The sequence below is a fragment of the Egretta garzetta genome, unplaced genomic scaffold (genome assembly GCF_000687185.1).
Source record: "Egretta garzetta isolate BGI_Z169 unplaced genomic scaffold, ASM68718v1 scaffold593, whole genome shotgun sequence".
NCBI classification, from domain to species: Eukaryota; Metazoa; Chordata; class Aves; order Pelecaniformes; family Ardeidae; genus Egretta; species Egretta garzetta.
In genome coordinates, this window is record NW_009259106.1 from 930,281 (window position 1) to 945,916 (window position 15,636).

Below are 15,636 nucleotides of genomic sequence, written 5' to 3' on the forward strand. Positions count from 1 at the left end.
AGCATTAACCCTGCCCTGAAATGGACAAAGAGAACCCAGATGAAATTCTATTTAAATATGCTGACCAAAAGATAACAATTCCACATGAATACCACGGAGAATGATCTTGTGGTTGCACTTCTCTGGTAGTAGTAACAGTAAGGATACAGAGATATATTAAAAAGAATGTTTGAGTGTATGTTATTACTAGATCAATAAAAATATACAGCATCATTTTATGTAAGTCATTCTGAGAAAAAAAATCTCCACCACAGAAGTGAAAAAATTACTTTCTGCAAAGATGCAAATAGCTTTACACAAATATCCACTGGTCATGCCAGAATGAATTTGATATTATTTTCAAAGCATAAAGAAAGCACAAAAAACATATTACTATGCCAAACAGACTTATGATAATATGAAAATAAATTACGTTATTCTTAAAGAAAAGTCTTTCAGTTTTTATTTTCCATCTGTAAGTGTAAATCTACCCCAGAAATTCAGTATGAAATAGAAGTTTCCTGCAAGGAAATTGCATTGAAACAGTAATAGCCTTTTAAAAAATACTAAAGGTATGACAGAAGTCAAATAAAAGACAAAGCATAAACTTACACACTGTCTGGCTCTTAATACATAGATGAAGCTTAAGATCAGTGGGTCTCTGGAAATACAACAGTATGCCCACACACCATGAGCTAATAGTATCAGAACAAAGTCTACAACAGTCAGCATGAATCAGTTCAGTCCTAGAGCTGTTAACATTGCAACTCCACTATTTTTTTTCTGTATGCCACACAATCCTGTAGCTATTGCAGAAGAAAACCTATGACACTCTTCATATTGCTTGTCTACTACCAGGAATAATAAAAAGAGACAGTAGTTAGAAAACTGCCACTTCCTTCACAGTCCATGAAATCTACTGAGGACTTGGAAATTTGAAAATAATAGGTGGACACAAAGAAAAAAAAAGTGACAAAACTTTAAAGCAACTGCCTGGCAGTTTCAGAGTCTAGACAGCTATGTGTTTTTCAGGCTCACTTGCCAGGACACGGAGGCTGCCCTAGAGCTTGCTATGTAGAGCACACAGTAACAGGGCATTCAGATAGTAAAGGTATCTTTGCAAGAGATCAAGAAATCACATATTAAGTCTACTCATAGATAAGGATCTCATTCACCATATATTTAGGTTGGCAGTTATGCACTGCTAATAATCTTAAAGGACTAACCTGATAATCATAAATGCAGTATTATAATGTGTTCATGTTTTGCAAATCAGGAGGCCTATTTTATCTACCTCTTCACATACAAGACCTGCGATTGCCATATTTTAGTGTCTATTCATTCCAAAACCTCAAATTAACACAAAAAGTAAACTAACATAGACACGAGTGTTGGTTGATAAGCATATAAAGCATTGTTAAAACAGTAAGTTTCATTTGCTATAAAATCTCAGGATATTGAAGCAGTTATAATATAAACTGCAAGTGTCAGAGAGTGGGTTTTTTCCTGGTCTAGCTGCATAGGATAATTTACCTTTCACAGACAAGAGGCCTGGATTCATTCAGGACCGGACCCAGGGATGAGCAAGGCTGCCGAGGCGGTGGCGCTACTGGAACAGAGGAATCCAGGGAACTTGTTTTCCGATGCAGCGTCTCCTGTGCCAGCCCAGAGACCTCGCTGTCAGTGGGGCAGGATCCAGCTTTGCTGTGACCACCTGTCGACGGAAGCTCTGGCCCAACTGCACCTTGCAGGGCTAACTCAGCGGCTGCTTGCTCAGCCTCCAGCGTTGGTGATGCTGGAGGTGACAATCGGGGCTTGCGTTTTGTGGATGCTCCAGAAAGCAGTTTCAGCAAACCTTTTTTTTCTTTCTGTAAAGCAAAAACAGTGCCTCATTTCAGAACAAAAGCCTCCCATGAAGAGTTGAACACTTCATGATAGGTGACATTGTGATCAGAGAGGACTCGGTAAATTATGAGGAGATATTTGAGATTGTACAAATTACAAAAGATAACTATGAAAATTATAAAAGAGAGAGATAATTATTAAGATTCTGAAGAGAAAAACAGTAAGTCATTTAGACCATAAACTGGCTAAGTCCTTTTGCTTAGCTAGTTAAGTTAAGGCTTACCTTAAAAGCCAATGGCACTGGCCCAAAAGGGTGTCTAGAAAAAGGAGTTAGGAGTTAGATTCCCACAATGGGAATCTAAGAAGTAAAATATTTCATTAACATGGAGGCTTGTAGGAAGGCATAGAGTCATTTCAAACCAAGCAGGGAGGAAAGTCTGCCCTGGAGGCTGTTGTTTAGGTAAGTGTCTTTTATTTATCCTCCCTCAGTAAGAGAGGACCTTCAAGATTTAACAGAAATTTGCCACAAGGGGAATGTATTGTGTTTTGCTGCTCTGCTCTGCTAGAGGGTAGAATTGTAAACATTCTTTTGCTTGTCCAGACAGGAATCCCTGAAGACTATTACTTACCCTGAGGAGAATTATTTAAGAAGCTTTTGTGTTTCTTGTCTTTTTTTTAAGGGGTGTGGCAGTGATCTTCTTACCAACCCTTTGACTGAGTGAATTTAGTGCTTATGAGAGGTGCCAGATTGTAAGCCCTAGAGACAGAAATAAGCTATTTAACCACAGAAACAGAAAAGCATAAACAATGTGAGATTTTTGTTATAGCTTGGGATGCAGTGGAATTGGTGAACTGTGAATGAAAAAATCCACTGTCCTTCTTCCAAGTCTCCAATAACTTAAAGCTATTTCAGCAAAGAACTGCTGTCTATCAAATGGGAAAGAAAAAGACAAACTCAAAAAAATTAACATAGTCCAAATATGTTAGCATCTTTAACATTAAATTATAAGTAAGTTTTCTAAAAGCCCTGCCTAAGGGCACCTCAGACTGTCTGCAGTGGCTATGGCTAAAGTAATTTTAAAACGAAGTTCTAGGTACCTCCATTCAACAATAATCAACAAAAATAATTAACAAATGTATTTAAAAAAAAATTTTGAAGTGTAATTAGCGTATAGCCTATGATTAAAACCTTCATAAACTTCATTAAGGAGTGCATGTGGGTGAAAAGTAGCAAAGGTAAAGTCTAAAACATTTGAGATGTAAAAAAAAGTTGTCAGGAGGTAAAAAAAAAATTCTAACTACACCACAATTGTAACACAAAACCAGTTAGAAAGTTGGAGGAATGTTTCTGCCTACAATGTAACATAATCACAGGGCTTGTTGGACAGTGAGAATAAGTTTAGACACAGAGGAAGATACTTCAAGAAGGAAAGCAGAATCACTACAGAGTCTACTGAGCTACATTTAGAAAAGACAGTTATGTGCTTTCTTTCCTTTGTCCAACAAACATTGCTGGCAATGTGTTTTTCATAATTTCTCACTGTGTCCGCTTAATAAGGAAGGCAACCTAAAAGAATTCTTATTTTCACTAAATATTAGGTTTAATTTACTACTGAAGTTTTTATATTCCCACGAGTTCATGTTTTTGTGGTTTTTTTGGTGTTGTTTTGGGTTGGGTTTTTTTGCAGTACAGGCTTATTAGTTTACTGATACTTACTGGTAATATTTGCTAACGATACAACTTTCTAAAGTGTTCAGGAAAGTGACTACAGGTAAAGAAAAACAAAATACTTAAAATTCCAACAATCAAGCTAATAGTTCTTCTGAACTTTATCCATTCACCTTCTGTTTTTCCTGCCTGAGGCATGAAGCTGCTATCCTATACTAACCCTCCTCCAAGGTCTGCTCTGTATTTCATCCATCCTAAATTATTCTTGTATGGCCAAGAATACGTTTTCCCATAGTTGTAGTCACAAAATGGCTGCCTGAGTTTCAGGCTCAGTCTTAAAAACCTTACAATGCTGCTATTCAGCAAATGTTAAGAAAAAAAATACGGAACCCTTAAAAAAAGTGTCGAGTGCTGCATCTGGGGAGGTCAAACCCCATGCACCAGTACAGGCTGGGGGCTGACCTGCTGGAAAGCAGCTCTGCCGAGAGGGACCTGGGAGTCCTGGTGGATGACAAGCTGACCATGAGCCAGCAATGTGCCCTTGTTGCCAAGAAGGCCAATGGTATCCTGGGGTGTATTAAGAGGAGTGTGGCCAGCAGATCGAGGGAGGTTATCCTCCCCCTCTACTCTGCCCTGGTGAGACCCCACCTGGAGTACTGTGTCCAGTTCTGGGCTCCCCAGTTCAAGAAAGATGAGGAACTCCTAGAAAGAGTCCAGAGGAGAGCAACTAGGATGATAAAGGGACTGGAGCACCTCCCCTATGAGGAAAGGCTGAGAGAGTTGGGCTTGTTCAGCCTGATGAAGAGAAGACTGAGAGGGGACCTTATCAACACGTACAAATATCTTAAGGGCGAAGTCACAAGGATGGAAGCAGTCTGTTTGCAGTGGTGTCCAGCGACAGGACTAGGGGCAACGGGTTCAAACTGAAACATAAGAGGTTTCAGTTGAACATGAGGAAAAACTTCTTCACTCTGAGGGTGACAGAGCACTGGAACAGGCTGCCCAGGGAGATTGTGGAGTCTCCTTCTCTGGAGATATTCAAAGCCCGCCTGGACGAAGTCCTGTGTAGAATGCTCTAGGAGAGCCTGCTTTAGCAGGGAGGTTGGACTAGATGATCTCCCGAGGTCCCTTCCAACCCTTACCATTCTGTGATTCTGTGTGATTCTGTGAAAAGTTTGCATGATGAAAATGGGAGAATTCAAGGGATTGATTTTATTCTCTACCCACCTTGCCATCCTTGTCTGCTTTACTGACAGCAGCATTTCCACCAACTGCTAAAGCACTCTCTGGAGATGCAGGAGGTCCAGGGTGAGTGTTTACAGTTCTCCCGCTAATATCTCCCTCCAAAGATGAGGCAGCTATGTTGGGAGAATTCAAAGAAGCCGCGGCACATGCCAGTGGGATGGTTGGGGGGTTCCCCTTCACAACAGAGTGGTGGGGAATAATCACAGCTGCAGGAATAAGGCATGTTGGACTCTGTGCTTGTATGGGTGTGACTGCTGCCGTAGGTCTTTCTTGACTGTGTGCAGCAACTAGAACAAGAGAGTAAAATGTGAGAGAGTTCATCTTTTCACACGACACACAAAGTGAGGTATAGTCACTGTGTTATAGCTAATCAGTCATAAAAAGCTTCCTTCCTACCTTCATAACTTCTATTTATATTACTATAATGACATCTTACACAGCATCAAATTTATCTACAGAATAAAGTAGCAGCATATGCTACCATACTTGCATTGGTATGCAACAGAATAGTAACAGCACTGCAACAATCATGGAGAAATCCAAGCTGCTAAATAAAATGCTTCACAAATAGACAAAGATGCAAAGTGAAGATTACATTTTAGTTGATGAAGATTACATTTTAGTTCATAAGAGCCAGCCAAATCCTGCCTGGAACTTGCGTGTTCCTTTTAATACGCTGCACAGTTGTCAGGGCACATAAAGTAGGAAGAGACACTCCTTATAGAATCTGCTAAAAATATAATTGGATTGTTTTCCCTAAACTATTCACAAAATCCACAACAGATTTAGTGGGTCTTTCAAACAATAAGTACAGTGGCAATTACTGCTATGAGTGGTTTCTCTGAAAACGTAAGCTATTGTCTCTTGGGATGTTTAAATATAGAAGTGGATGTACTCATTCCCCTGTGAAATAAAAGGAATGTCTACACTGGAAGTTGGAGAATAGCACAGGGCTGAATATACTAACCTGAGCTACAGCCTAGCTGCAAAGCACGGAACTCTGCATGAACTAATTTATCCTTTCCAAGAAGCAACATTGCTATTACAGTTATATGGCCACCCATACCTGCTTTTGGGTCATTTCAACAGCTTGGGTTATCTCTGCATCCCTGGGTGGTATGAAGTGCAGACATCTTACCCGAATAATACGAGGCAAAATGCAGCATCCCAGTGCTGCACAGCCTCTTTCCTTCAAATACTCTGAAGCTTTGCATCTGAGGAGGGCTCATCCCTCTAGCTTGGTGCATGTATATCTCAAAGGTACCAATTCAGTCTTATTTTTCAGATATAAATTAGAGTTTTGGGCTTGTTGTAAGTGATATCCTAGAATCAAGCCTCCAGCACTTGCTCTCTGTATTTTGTTCTCTACAAATTCCCCTGGTAATTCGGTTAGATTGTATCAACAGTATATTAGAGGAGACTGAATAAGTTCACAAATTTGATATAACAATCCTACAATAGTATACCCAATTACAATCTCTAAGATAAGAAATAAATTATTTCTTAAAAAGAAAGCACCACTAAATGCTATGTCTATTTTTTGATATGTAACCATGAACATTCCAAAAAGGAAGATAAGGAGAGTGCAGCAAGATTTTCTGTAAAAAAAACGATTATTAATGCTCGCTTTTGTTCGTGAGACAAAGTCAGTTTTCTTACAAGTAGCCACTATCCTTCAAGATATGTCTATACTTAAATGCAATCAATGGAGTACAAGCATCGAATAGCTTTCTGGTTTTGTTTTCTTATCCCTGATGGAATCCATAGGAAAACTGCTTCAAGTCACTGTATTTTCATACAGTTCATCCTTTAATGAAATAGGCATTTTCTTCCCAGTTCCTTTCAAAGAATGTGTACTCCCCTCAGTGAGGGTGATGTCAAGCAATGTCTCACTAACATCATTTGAAGAAGCGTCCTTGAAGTCCTGAGCGAATCTGAAACTGAAGAACAGCCCTGCAAAATGCAGCATTGATCTGTAAAGCCTGCTCAAGAGAGTAACACTTAGCAAAGGTGCTAGGCAAAGCTCAAGATGATCATGTTTCAGATATTGACTACAAAGTTCTCTGTAACATTTGAACATAAACCAGCCATTATTGCTCCAGTTCTTAGGCTTTTGTAAGAGACAGATCTGTATTTGTGACTGAACAGCACACCTTTACACCACAATCCAATGTTAAGTTCTCTGCGAAGAGAGTGCAGCCCCTCTGATTTTTCCACTTTGGACCTGAAAAGTTGGTGGGAAGTATGTTGTCATGTTTTCCAGCGGAACGGAACTGTAAGAGCTTATTCATCTTGACAGTGGTGCAGAGATGCAGGGACAGAGAGGCCTCTGGAACCCACAGGAGCTTTCTCCTTTGTGCTGTCACTTGCAAGTTTCTAGGCAGTTCAAACGAAGGATTTAATGTAGAAACCTCCTATGCCCAAGAGGCAGGAAAGTACAGATTCTTTGCTTAGCTTCTCTTACCAGCTGCCAATAGCACCTGGTTATTTTTAAAGGTAAAAAATAAAGTTGCTACAGACGACTATCGCATCTGTTCCAGCCTAAGATCAGACTGGAGGAAGATGTGGCCAATTAAGGAACTAAAATATCGAAAGACATATGTACATATCCTAACTCCAAAAGCAAAGCTGGTGCTGACATCTGAACACGCATAGGATGTTTTACGAGGTGCATGACTCTGAAGAGGGGGTGGGCTAATTCATGGACCTTGAGACCATAAAAAACATCCTTAAGCGGATAACAGATAATACTATTTTCATCTTTTGCTTTCTTTTCTGCTCTACCAATAAGAATCTTGTGATTAAAAAAAACCCTTTGGTCACAACTCTCTCCACCAAGAGATCTTAGGCCCCAAATGCAAGGCTGAAAGAGGGAACGCTAAGATAGTTTGAAACGGAGGTTTTTTTTTTTTTCCACTTTTCTTTTGAGGCCCTGGGAGCAACTGGAACAGATTAGGCTCCAGTTGTGTGGTATTTTCCTAGCCTGGCAAATCCACAGAGAAGTGCATGGATTTGGTAAACAAAAACTCTTGAAAACACCACTATCAATGTTTTTGGAGCTGGGTTTAAAGAACAAGAAGGCATGTTTCACTATGATGTGGCCTGTCCCAGACAGTAAAGGCAGAGTTATACCTGTCAGAAATGCAGAGTTTTACGACATAGATGGTATGAATCTTTGAAGCCAGTATAGCCTTAGAGTGAAAGCTGGAAGAAGTTGCAGTCAAGTTTAGAGAACAAACTGAAATGCCTAAGGACCAACCCTGAGCCAGAGACCTGAAAAAGAAGGAATAAATGCTAAAGATCTTCAAAGATGTTAGGAGAGAATTTAAAAGTGAATGCTAAATTGAATGCAGGGACGCCTTCCACTAGATCAAGTTCCTCAAAGCCCTGTCCAACCTGACCTTGAACGCTTCCAACTTTGAACAAGTCCAGGCAGATGACGTCAGTTGCTCTTCCCTTATCTACCAATGCTGTAACCCTGTCACAGAAGGCCAACAAATTTGTCAGGCACAATTTGCCCTTAGTGAAGCCATGTTGGCTGTCACCAATCACCTCCTCATTTTCCGTGTGCCTTAGCATAGTTTCCAGGAGGATCTGCTCCATGATCTTGCCAGGCACAGAGCTGAGACTGTCTGGACTGTAGTTCCCCCAGTCTTCCTTTTCTTTCCTTTTTAAAAATGGGGATTATGTTTCCCTTTTTCGAGTCAGTGTGAATTTCACTGGACTGCCATGACTTCCCAAAGATGATGGATAGTTCAGTTCCCTCAAGACCCATGGATGTAACTCATCAGGTCCCACAGACTTGTTCAGGTTCCTCAGATGGTCTCAAAACCTGATCTTCTCCTACAGCAGGCAGTTCTTCATTCTCCCAGTCCCTGCCTTTGCCTTTTGCAACTTGGGTGGTGTGGCTGGAGCAGTTGCCAGTGAAGACTGAGGTAAAAAAGTCATTGAGCACCTTAGCCTTCTCCATATCCCGGATAACCAGATCTTCCATTTCTTTCCAGAGAGGGCCCACGTTTTCCCTAGTCTTCCTTTTATCACCAACGTACTTATAGGAGCTTGTCTTGTTGCCCTTGATGTCCCTGGCCAGATTTAATTCTTTCAGGGCTGTGGCTTTCCTAACCTGAACCCTGGCTGCTCAGACAATTTCTCTGTATTCCTCCCAGGCTATCAGTCCTTGTTTCCATCCTCTGTAGGCTTCCTTTTTGCATTTGAGTTTGTCCAGGAGCTCCTTGTTCATCCATGCAGGCCTCCTGGCATTTTTCCCTGACTTCGTCTTTCTTGGGATGCATCGCTCCTGAGCTTGGAGGAGGTGGTCCTTGAGTATTAACCAGCTTTCTTGGGCCTCTCTTCCCTCTAGGGCTTTATCCCATGGTACCGACCAAGCAGATTCCTGAAGAGGCCAAAGTCTGCTCTCCTGAAGTCCAGGGTAGTGAGTTTGCTGTGCAACCCCCTCGATGCCCTAAGGATCTTGAACTGCACCATTTCGTGGTCACTGCAGCCAAGGCTACCCTTGAGCTTCAAAATCTCCACCAGCCCCTCCTTGTTAGTGAGAGCAAGGTCCAGCATAGCACCTCTCCTTGTTGGCTCCTCTATCACTGGGAGAAGGAAGTTATCATCAACACATTCCAGGAATCTCTCAGATTGCTTATGCCCTGCTGTGTTGTCCCTCCAACAGATATCGGGGTGGCTGAAGTCCCCGAAAAGGACCAGGGCTTGTGAACATGAGGCTTCACCTATCTGTCTACAGAGGGTCTCATCTACTTGGTCTTCCTGGTCTGGTGGCCTGTAGCAGACTCCCTGTCTATAATGTCATCTGTCCCTGCCCTCTCTTTAATCCTGACCCATGAGCTCTCTGTCGGTTCCTCATCCATCCTGAGGTGGAGTTCCATGCACTCCATCTGGTCACTGACACACAGGGCGATAACCTCTTCTCGTCTCTCCTGCGTGTCCTTCCTAAAGAGCCTGTGTCCTTCCTAAAGAGCCTGTGTCCTTCCATTCCAACACTCCAGTCACAGGAGCCATCCCACTACATCTCCGTGATGCCAATCAGATCATAAGCCTGCAAGCATGCGCACATCTCTAACTTCTCTTGTTTATTCCCCATGCTACGTGCATTTGCATAGAGGCATTTAAGTTGGGATGAAGCTGACTTACTGGCTGGAGTAGCTGGAATTCCTTTATGCTGCTCTTCAGGTGCTTTCCTGCTGGCCTGTGATCCTTTTCCAGGCTCTGGGCATCTATTGCTGGCACTGCCATCAAACTGGTAGGAGTGGGATAGATTGAGGTTCCTCTCCCCTGACAACTTTAGTTTAAAGCCCTCTTCACAATTAGAGCAATCTGTAGCTGTTATGCAGTTAACATGAAAAAATCAGCTATGACTTGGAAGTTCTTATCACTTCTATTACTACATGAATTGCATATGAATAGGGAAGTTCAAAGTATGCCCCATCCCAGATCCTGCTGGAATAAAAACCATTCCACCTAAATGACTAGCATATAAATTCCCAACAGTAAGAGTATGTATGTACGCACAGTTGATTAGCAGAGAATAATAAAAGATTCAACAATTCAGAGAGATATATTGTCATTTCAGAAAGCATTCAACTCTAAAAAAATGATGTAAAAAAATGCCTTTAAGAAACCCAGCACATATTTACACATAGCCTGACTCCAGCCACTTGCCCAGACAGATCCTACAGTTTGTCTACCACACGTAAAAAGCCTTATTTTATTTAATGTCTTTTTTTTACCTGTTCTAACTGCATTGCGAGCCTGGTTGACTGTCATTTGTCCTGTCACATGCATAAGAACCTTGGTTTGTGGACTAGTTTGGATATGCGCTGCAGAAACCACAGCTGTGGGTACTGTGCTGGAGTTCACTGCCACACCATTCCCTTGGAGCTTCTGAGATGTTCCACTGGCAGTGGAAGGGCTGACCATAGTTACCACTCGTCCCGTTTGGCCAGCGGTAGACATGGGGACTTTTGTTTGTGATGCACTTGTCACTGTCCTGCCAAAATTAAAAGCAAAACACTAAGACACAACTGAAAATGAGCTAAAACACAACTGAAAAATAAGTTAGTTACTAAAACCCGCAGCTCTTCTATTATCCAGTTTTAGCATTAAATACAAAACCAGATTCATTTTGGACTGGAAACTAGACAAACTGTTTAGACATTTGTATAAAAACATACCTTGTAACTGGAGCCACATAATTTCCAGGAAAAACACCAATCTTGCTTGTATGCATGGAAGTTCCTTTGAACCAGCCATCTTGACAGCGTTCAAACACTAAGAACATTTCTCCCTTCCGCAGTTCCAGTTCATCTTCTTTTCGAGGAGTGTAAGGGTATATAGCAATATACCTAAAAGACATGAAAGTAGATGCAACTGATAAACCTAAAACAATTGAAAACATCACCTGTGTTTTCTGGCAGAGTTCAGTCAGAGATGAGAAAGCATGGCAGAAACGGTTATGTTAGTCAATCCATCATACTGTTACAACACTAAAACAGAAGCTACGGTGATATTAAGGGAAACAATGACCATTAAGAGCATCCTCCTAACAGCATTTTAATGTAATGTACAATACTTCTAATAAGATTGTCTATTTCCTTAATTAAGTTAGTGAACTTAATGAATAGGTGTTTATCAGCTACAGATCCCAGCATATCCCACTTCTCTCTCCCTACACATGCTTCTTTTAGCTCTTACACTTTGGGACATGCCAACTTTTTGGGGGGGAGAGGGGTGGGGAGCACAGAGAAGTTCTGTTAGTTGGGAGTGAAAAGATCAGTGTCAGGACTATTTTTCAAATTGCAAGAGTGGAATCTTCCTGTGCAACTGCAGTGCTAAAGAAAAGCTACATTACTAGAACTTGAAGGCTATGAGTAAGGTAGCTAGGCGTTATTCACTTGTAAAGGTTATTTCCTTTTTTTCCTTCTAAGCAACATTAATGCATAATACAGTGCTTCTGAAATTACAGTGAGAGTTCAGAAACATTCTGCATTTTTGTTTTTAAAAAAGACATTCTTTGGAAAAAAAAAAAAACAGTAAAAATAAAACTGAAGCCCATGCAGTTGCATGCTGGAATATTCCTACGGAAATCTTCAAATAAGATTGCACAATCTCCTATTAGGACATTAAAAAGCAATACTGTTTTAACCACCACAGTGTTCTATTTTCTGCCACAGTTTGAATGTAAGAAAACGGTTTAAAACATTTATATAAAAATGTTTATATAATTATGGATCCAGACCTATGGGAAATAGCATTCTAATAAATCACATTTTCTCAGGAAGAATATACTTTTCACAAGAGGTAGCCAATTAGGGAAGATGGATAGAATATCCTCTTTTTTGGAAAAGGATCCACAATTTCTTGCAATGCTAGTGCTTCCCATTCCCCTTGTTACCCCAAGGGTAAAAAAGTGGCTTTATACAACATTCTCTCGTCAAAATTGTCTCTTGTGCACAGTAACAACAGCATTAGCTGTATGCTTCTTTTTGCATTATATTTTTGTTCCTTGCTGTCCACCCAGGAAACTCTGCATTATCTGCAAAAATTCTTTAAAGGCAATGTAGGCACCTGGTAAAGCAAATCCAAAACAGGCTTTAAAGGCAACATATGACACACCAGCAACAAAAGGCTCTACTGGTACATGATTATGGGGTGATCTACAAAGCCACATACAAAGCTCTATGGGAAAGCGACTGATGTGCTTTAATTGGTGTTCATTAACTTCCCTTTTAGTTAAATCACTCCAAATTTCATTAGTATCCTCATATAGAGCAACCCTTTGAAGATGAAGGATATGAATAAATGAGGAGGGAACTTGATTAACTGCACTAAGCACAATAACCCATATGAAGCAGTGTTAAAACGCTCGACACCAAAGAAACAGCCCAAGTCCAGATGCACCTGCTACACAAGAAGGGCGCGCTTTTGGAGTGGGAGGAAACCTGTTGGGAAGATAAAAATAAAGGCACAGAACAAAAGCGGTCCTTGCATTATTCAAGTGTGTCCTATTAGATGGTTCAGCCACTCCTGAATTTTACTTTTTCTTTTATCGTTTTTATTCTCCAAGCTGCACACAAAGACGTTTTCAAGAAGAAAGATGTTGTCAGCAGCACATGTTAATATACAAAATATTGTCACGCAGAAGGATGACGCACATTTGCTTGTATTACAAGTGCAAAGACATAATGCTAACTAGCAGCTTTCTGACTTCATTCCAAATTGCCACCCGCTAATTAACTGAACTGTAGCATCTTCAGTCAAATTTCAATTGCAACTTACACAAGCAATCTGACAATGAGATGCTAATATACCAGTCTAAATGAAATACAGCACTTTCTGTGTTTTGGCATAAGTTGTTCCATATGAGAATAGCCTTTTCATTCTATACATAACAGAAAACATTGAGTAAATTCATTCCAGAGTTTGCCACTTGTGAGTTACACAGTCTTCATCGCTAACTCAAGGATTCATTCATCTCCTGCATAATAAATACTTTATATTTTTGAAGTGAGTCCTTTCTATACACAGCAACAGCTGATTATATTTACCTAAGATATGAATAACCCTCAGTATGAAGGCTGTTTGGGGATATCACCTTTATGTATTTTGCTGCCTTTGTTCCGAGTTGTATGCTTGGCTTTCTGGGAATTCTAGCAGAACGTAGCCAGCTGGCATGATACAAGTACATGTGAAGTTACATATCTCATTCCATGTTTCTGACTGGCAGGAAGCTTCAATTTTACTTACACACTTGGACGAGTTTGTGGTCGTAAATGTGCCATTTGGTCAGTTGTTCCTGACGTAGGCCTTTGTATTACACCTGCAGACTGAGGTCCAGAAGAGGCCGATGCAACGACTGCAGCAGACAAGAGAGGTGGTGGTGGAAGTGGAGGATTCATATTCTGATTTTACGAGAACAATGATCAATATTGTTTGATGAGTTGAATCAGCTGCAAAAAAAAAGTATTATATTCTAAGGAAATGGGAAAAAACCCAGCCAAGTTCAGTATCCCTCTACCTACTGCTACAACGTAGCTGCAGAGTTAGGTTTGTCTGTACTTCTCTTTCTCCAATTTAAAATCTTGACGTCTTGGCAGCTAATTAAGCAAATGACAAGCAATTTCTCCGTGCAGGAAAAACAGAAAGTATTGTTGCTAATTATAACATCTTTAGGATAGGACTCGACAAAAATTCAGAAGCCTTCCAGGAGGTAGATTTTGCATCCTACTGCTGACTGTATTTCAAAACATGATTGTTTTTGTACCCTGAAGCTGAAACATAATATACAATTCAGCAGCAGTGCACCCAAACCCACCCCTTCTGGGGGAAATTTTCTTTTGATGTATGGGTTACAAAAGGCAGCACAATATGAGACCATAGTCACTGAGCTATTGTTACCACTTTCTCCTATTCTTCTAGTTTAAAGAGTTAGCTTTTGAAATTCAGCATTATCAAGATTGGTAATCTTTAACAAACACCCCAGTAAAAAGGCACAGTTCCTTTACAGGCAGATCATAATGGGGGTCCTGCCTACAGGCTTCTATGCCTTTTGAGAATCAATGGAGCAATTGTTACCTTCTGCTCTGTAAAGCCTCAGACAATTCTTTAGGACCTTGTGTACTGACACTCCTGGGAAAAGTCTCTCACAAAAGGAGAACTTTTCCTTCCCCCGTTCCAAAAATAATTATTTGTGTTACAACGCACACAAAAAGAGTAATAAAAAACCTCCAACATTAGAAAATGTAAAACTGAATTAATTTCAAACATGATCTTTGACTTAACACAACCCTTTAATACTGAACCAAAACTCTAAACCACACCACTTCAGGTTTAAAAAACACATAACAAAAATATAAATTAACAAAACGTCCTGAATACCGCCTGGGTACATCAGCATATAAATGCACAGCATTACATTATCAGTTTGAAAAATATATAATTGGAAGTCATTTTAATTCCCCTCAAACAGCCTACTTCTAAAGAGTTTTTTTGTTTTTTTAAACAAAAACCTGTAAGGAAAATAAGTTTTAGTTCTACAATGTGTGATTATTACCATGCTGCATTCGGTGTTAATAAAAAGACAGCTCTCTGAACTAATCTTACGCTGTCAAGATACAGTAAAGAACCTCATGATTAAAAGCTTTCAAATCAAGAGAAAACTGATTAACTCTTATAGTTTTTCAGTCAAAATTCTTATGCTTAGTTGCAATATAAATTGTGTTATGATATAAATTGCATTGTATATTGTGCATTTCTATTTTATTTAAAGCTTTTTTCTGACCATACATTAACAATTTCTTAAGACCAAATAGGCCTCCTTTATCCAACACAAAGCAGACATGACCTGCTGTAGAAACATCATTGTGAGCTTTAATACCAATAATCAAGTTATTTACAAGAATGGCAACTGCATTTGCTTCACATGCCATTCCCATCCATCCAACAATCTTTTTAAAATACCTTGATAATTCATACTGAAATACCAACATTTCTCTTTCATTTGCTTTACAGCAGAAGTCACTTCCCTCTCCCAGTCAGCTTCAACAAATATCTTAGCTGAATCCAAGCTGAACGTGAGCATCTAACATCTAGGCAACCTGTCTATAGAATACAAATTCAAACCTTTTTTTAGGCACCTAGATTCCTTTGTACATGGTAGAACCTGTAAATCCACATTAGGAGATGATTAGCTGGGAATCTTCAAAATTAAACCTATTCATGCACAATATCAAGGTTGTCACAATTCCACGCTTTCTGCCTCTCTAAAGATATAAATGCTGGGTGTTATATTTTATTCTTTTGAACACACAATATACATTGAGCTTTTAGCTGCAATCCCACCTCTATTTTATTCTGCTTTATTCAGATTCTGCTCT

The 15,636-nt window shown here is 40.0% G+C and overlaps 1 protein-coding gene across 1 annotated transcript in view; it reads right to left on the reverse strand.

The window, feature by feature from the left end:
- The window catches only part of SH3RF1 (SH3 domain containing ring finger 1), an 89,047-nt gene that overhangs the window by 9,370 nt on the left and 64,041 nt on the right, over nucleotides 1–15,636 (reverse strand). The window contains exons 6-10 of the mRNA XM_009635322.2: nucleotides 13,508–13,662; nucleotides 10,936–11,106; nucleotides 10,492–10,751; nucleotides 4,721–5,025; nucleotides 1,513–1,847 (exon numbers count right to left, since the gene is read on the reverse strand). Coding sequence (XP_009633617.1) covers nucleotides 1,513–1,847; nucleotides 4,721–5,025; nucleotides 10,492–10,751; nucleotides 10,936–11,106; nucleotides 13,508–13,662 — 1,226 coding nt within the window. The remainder of the gene's footprint in view (nucleotides 1–1,512; nucleotides 1,848–4,720; nucleotides 5,026–10,491; nucleotides 10,752–10,935; nucleotides 11,107–13,507; nucleotides 13,663–15,636) is intronic.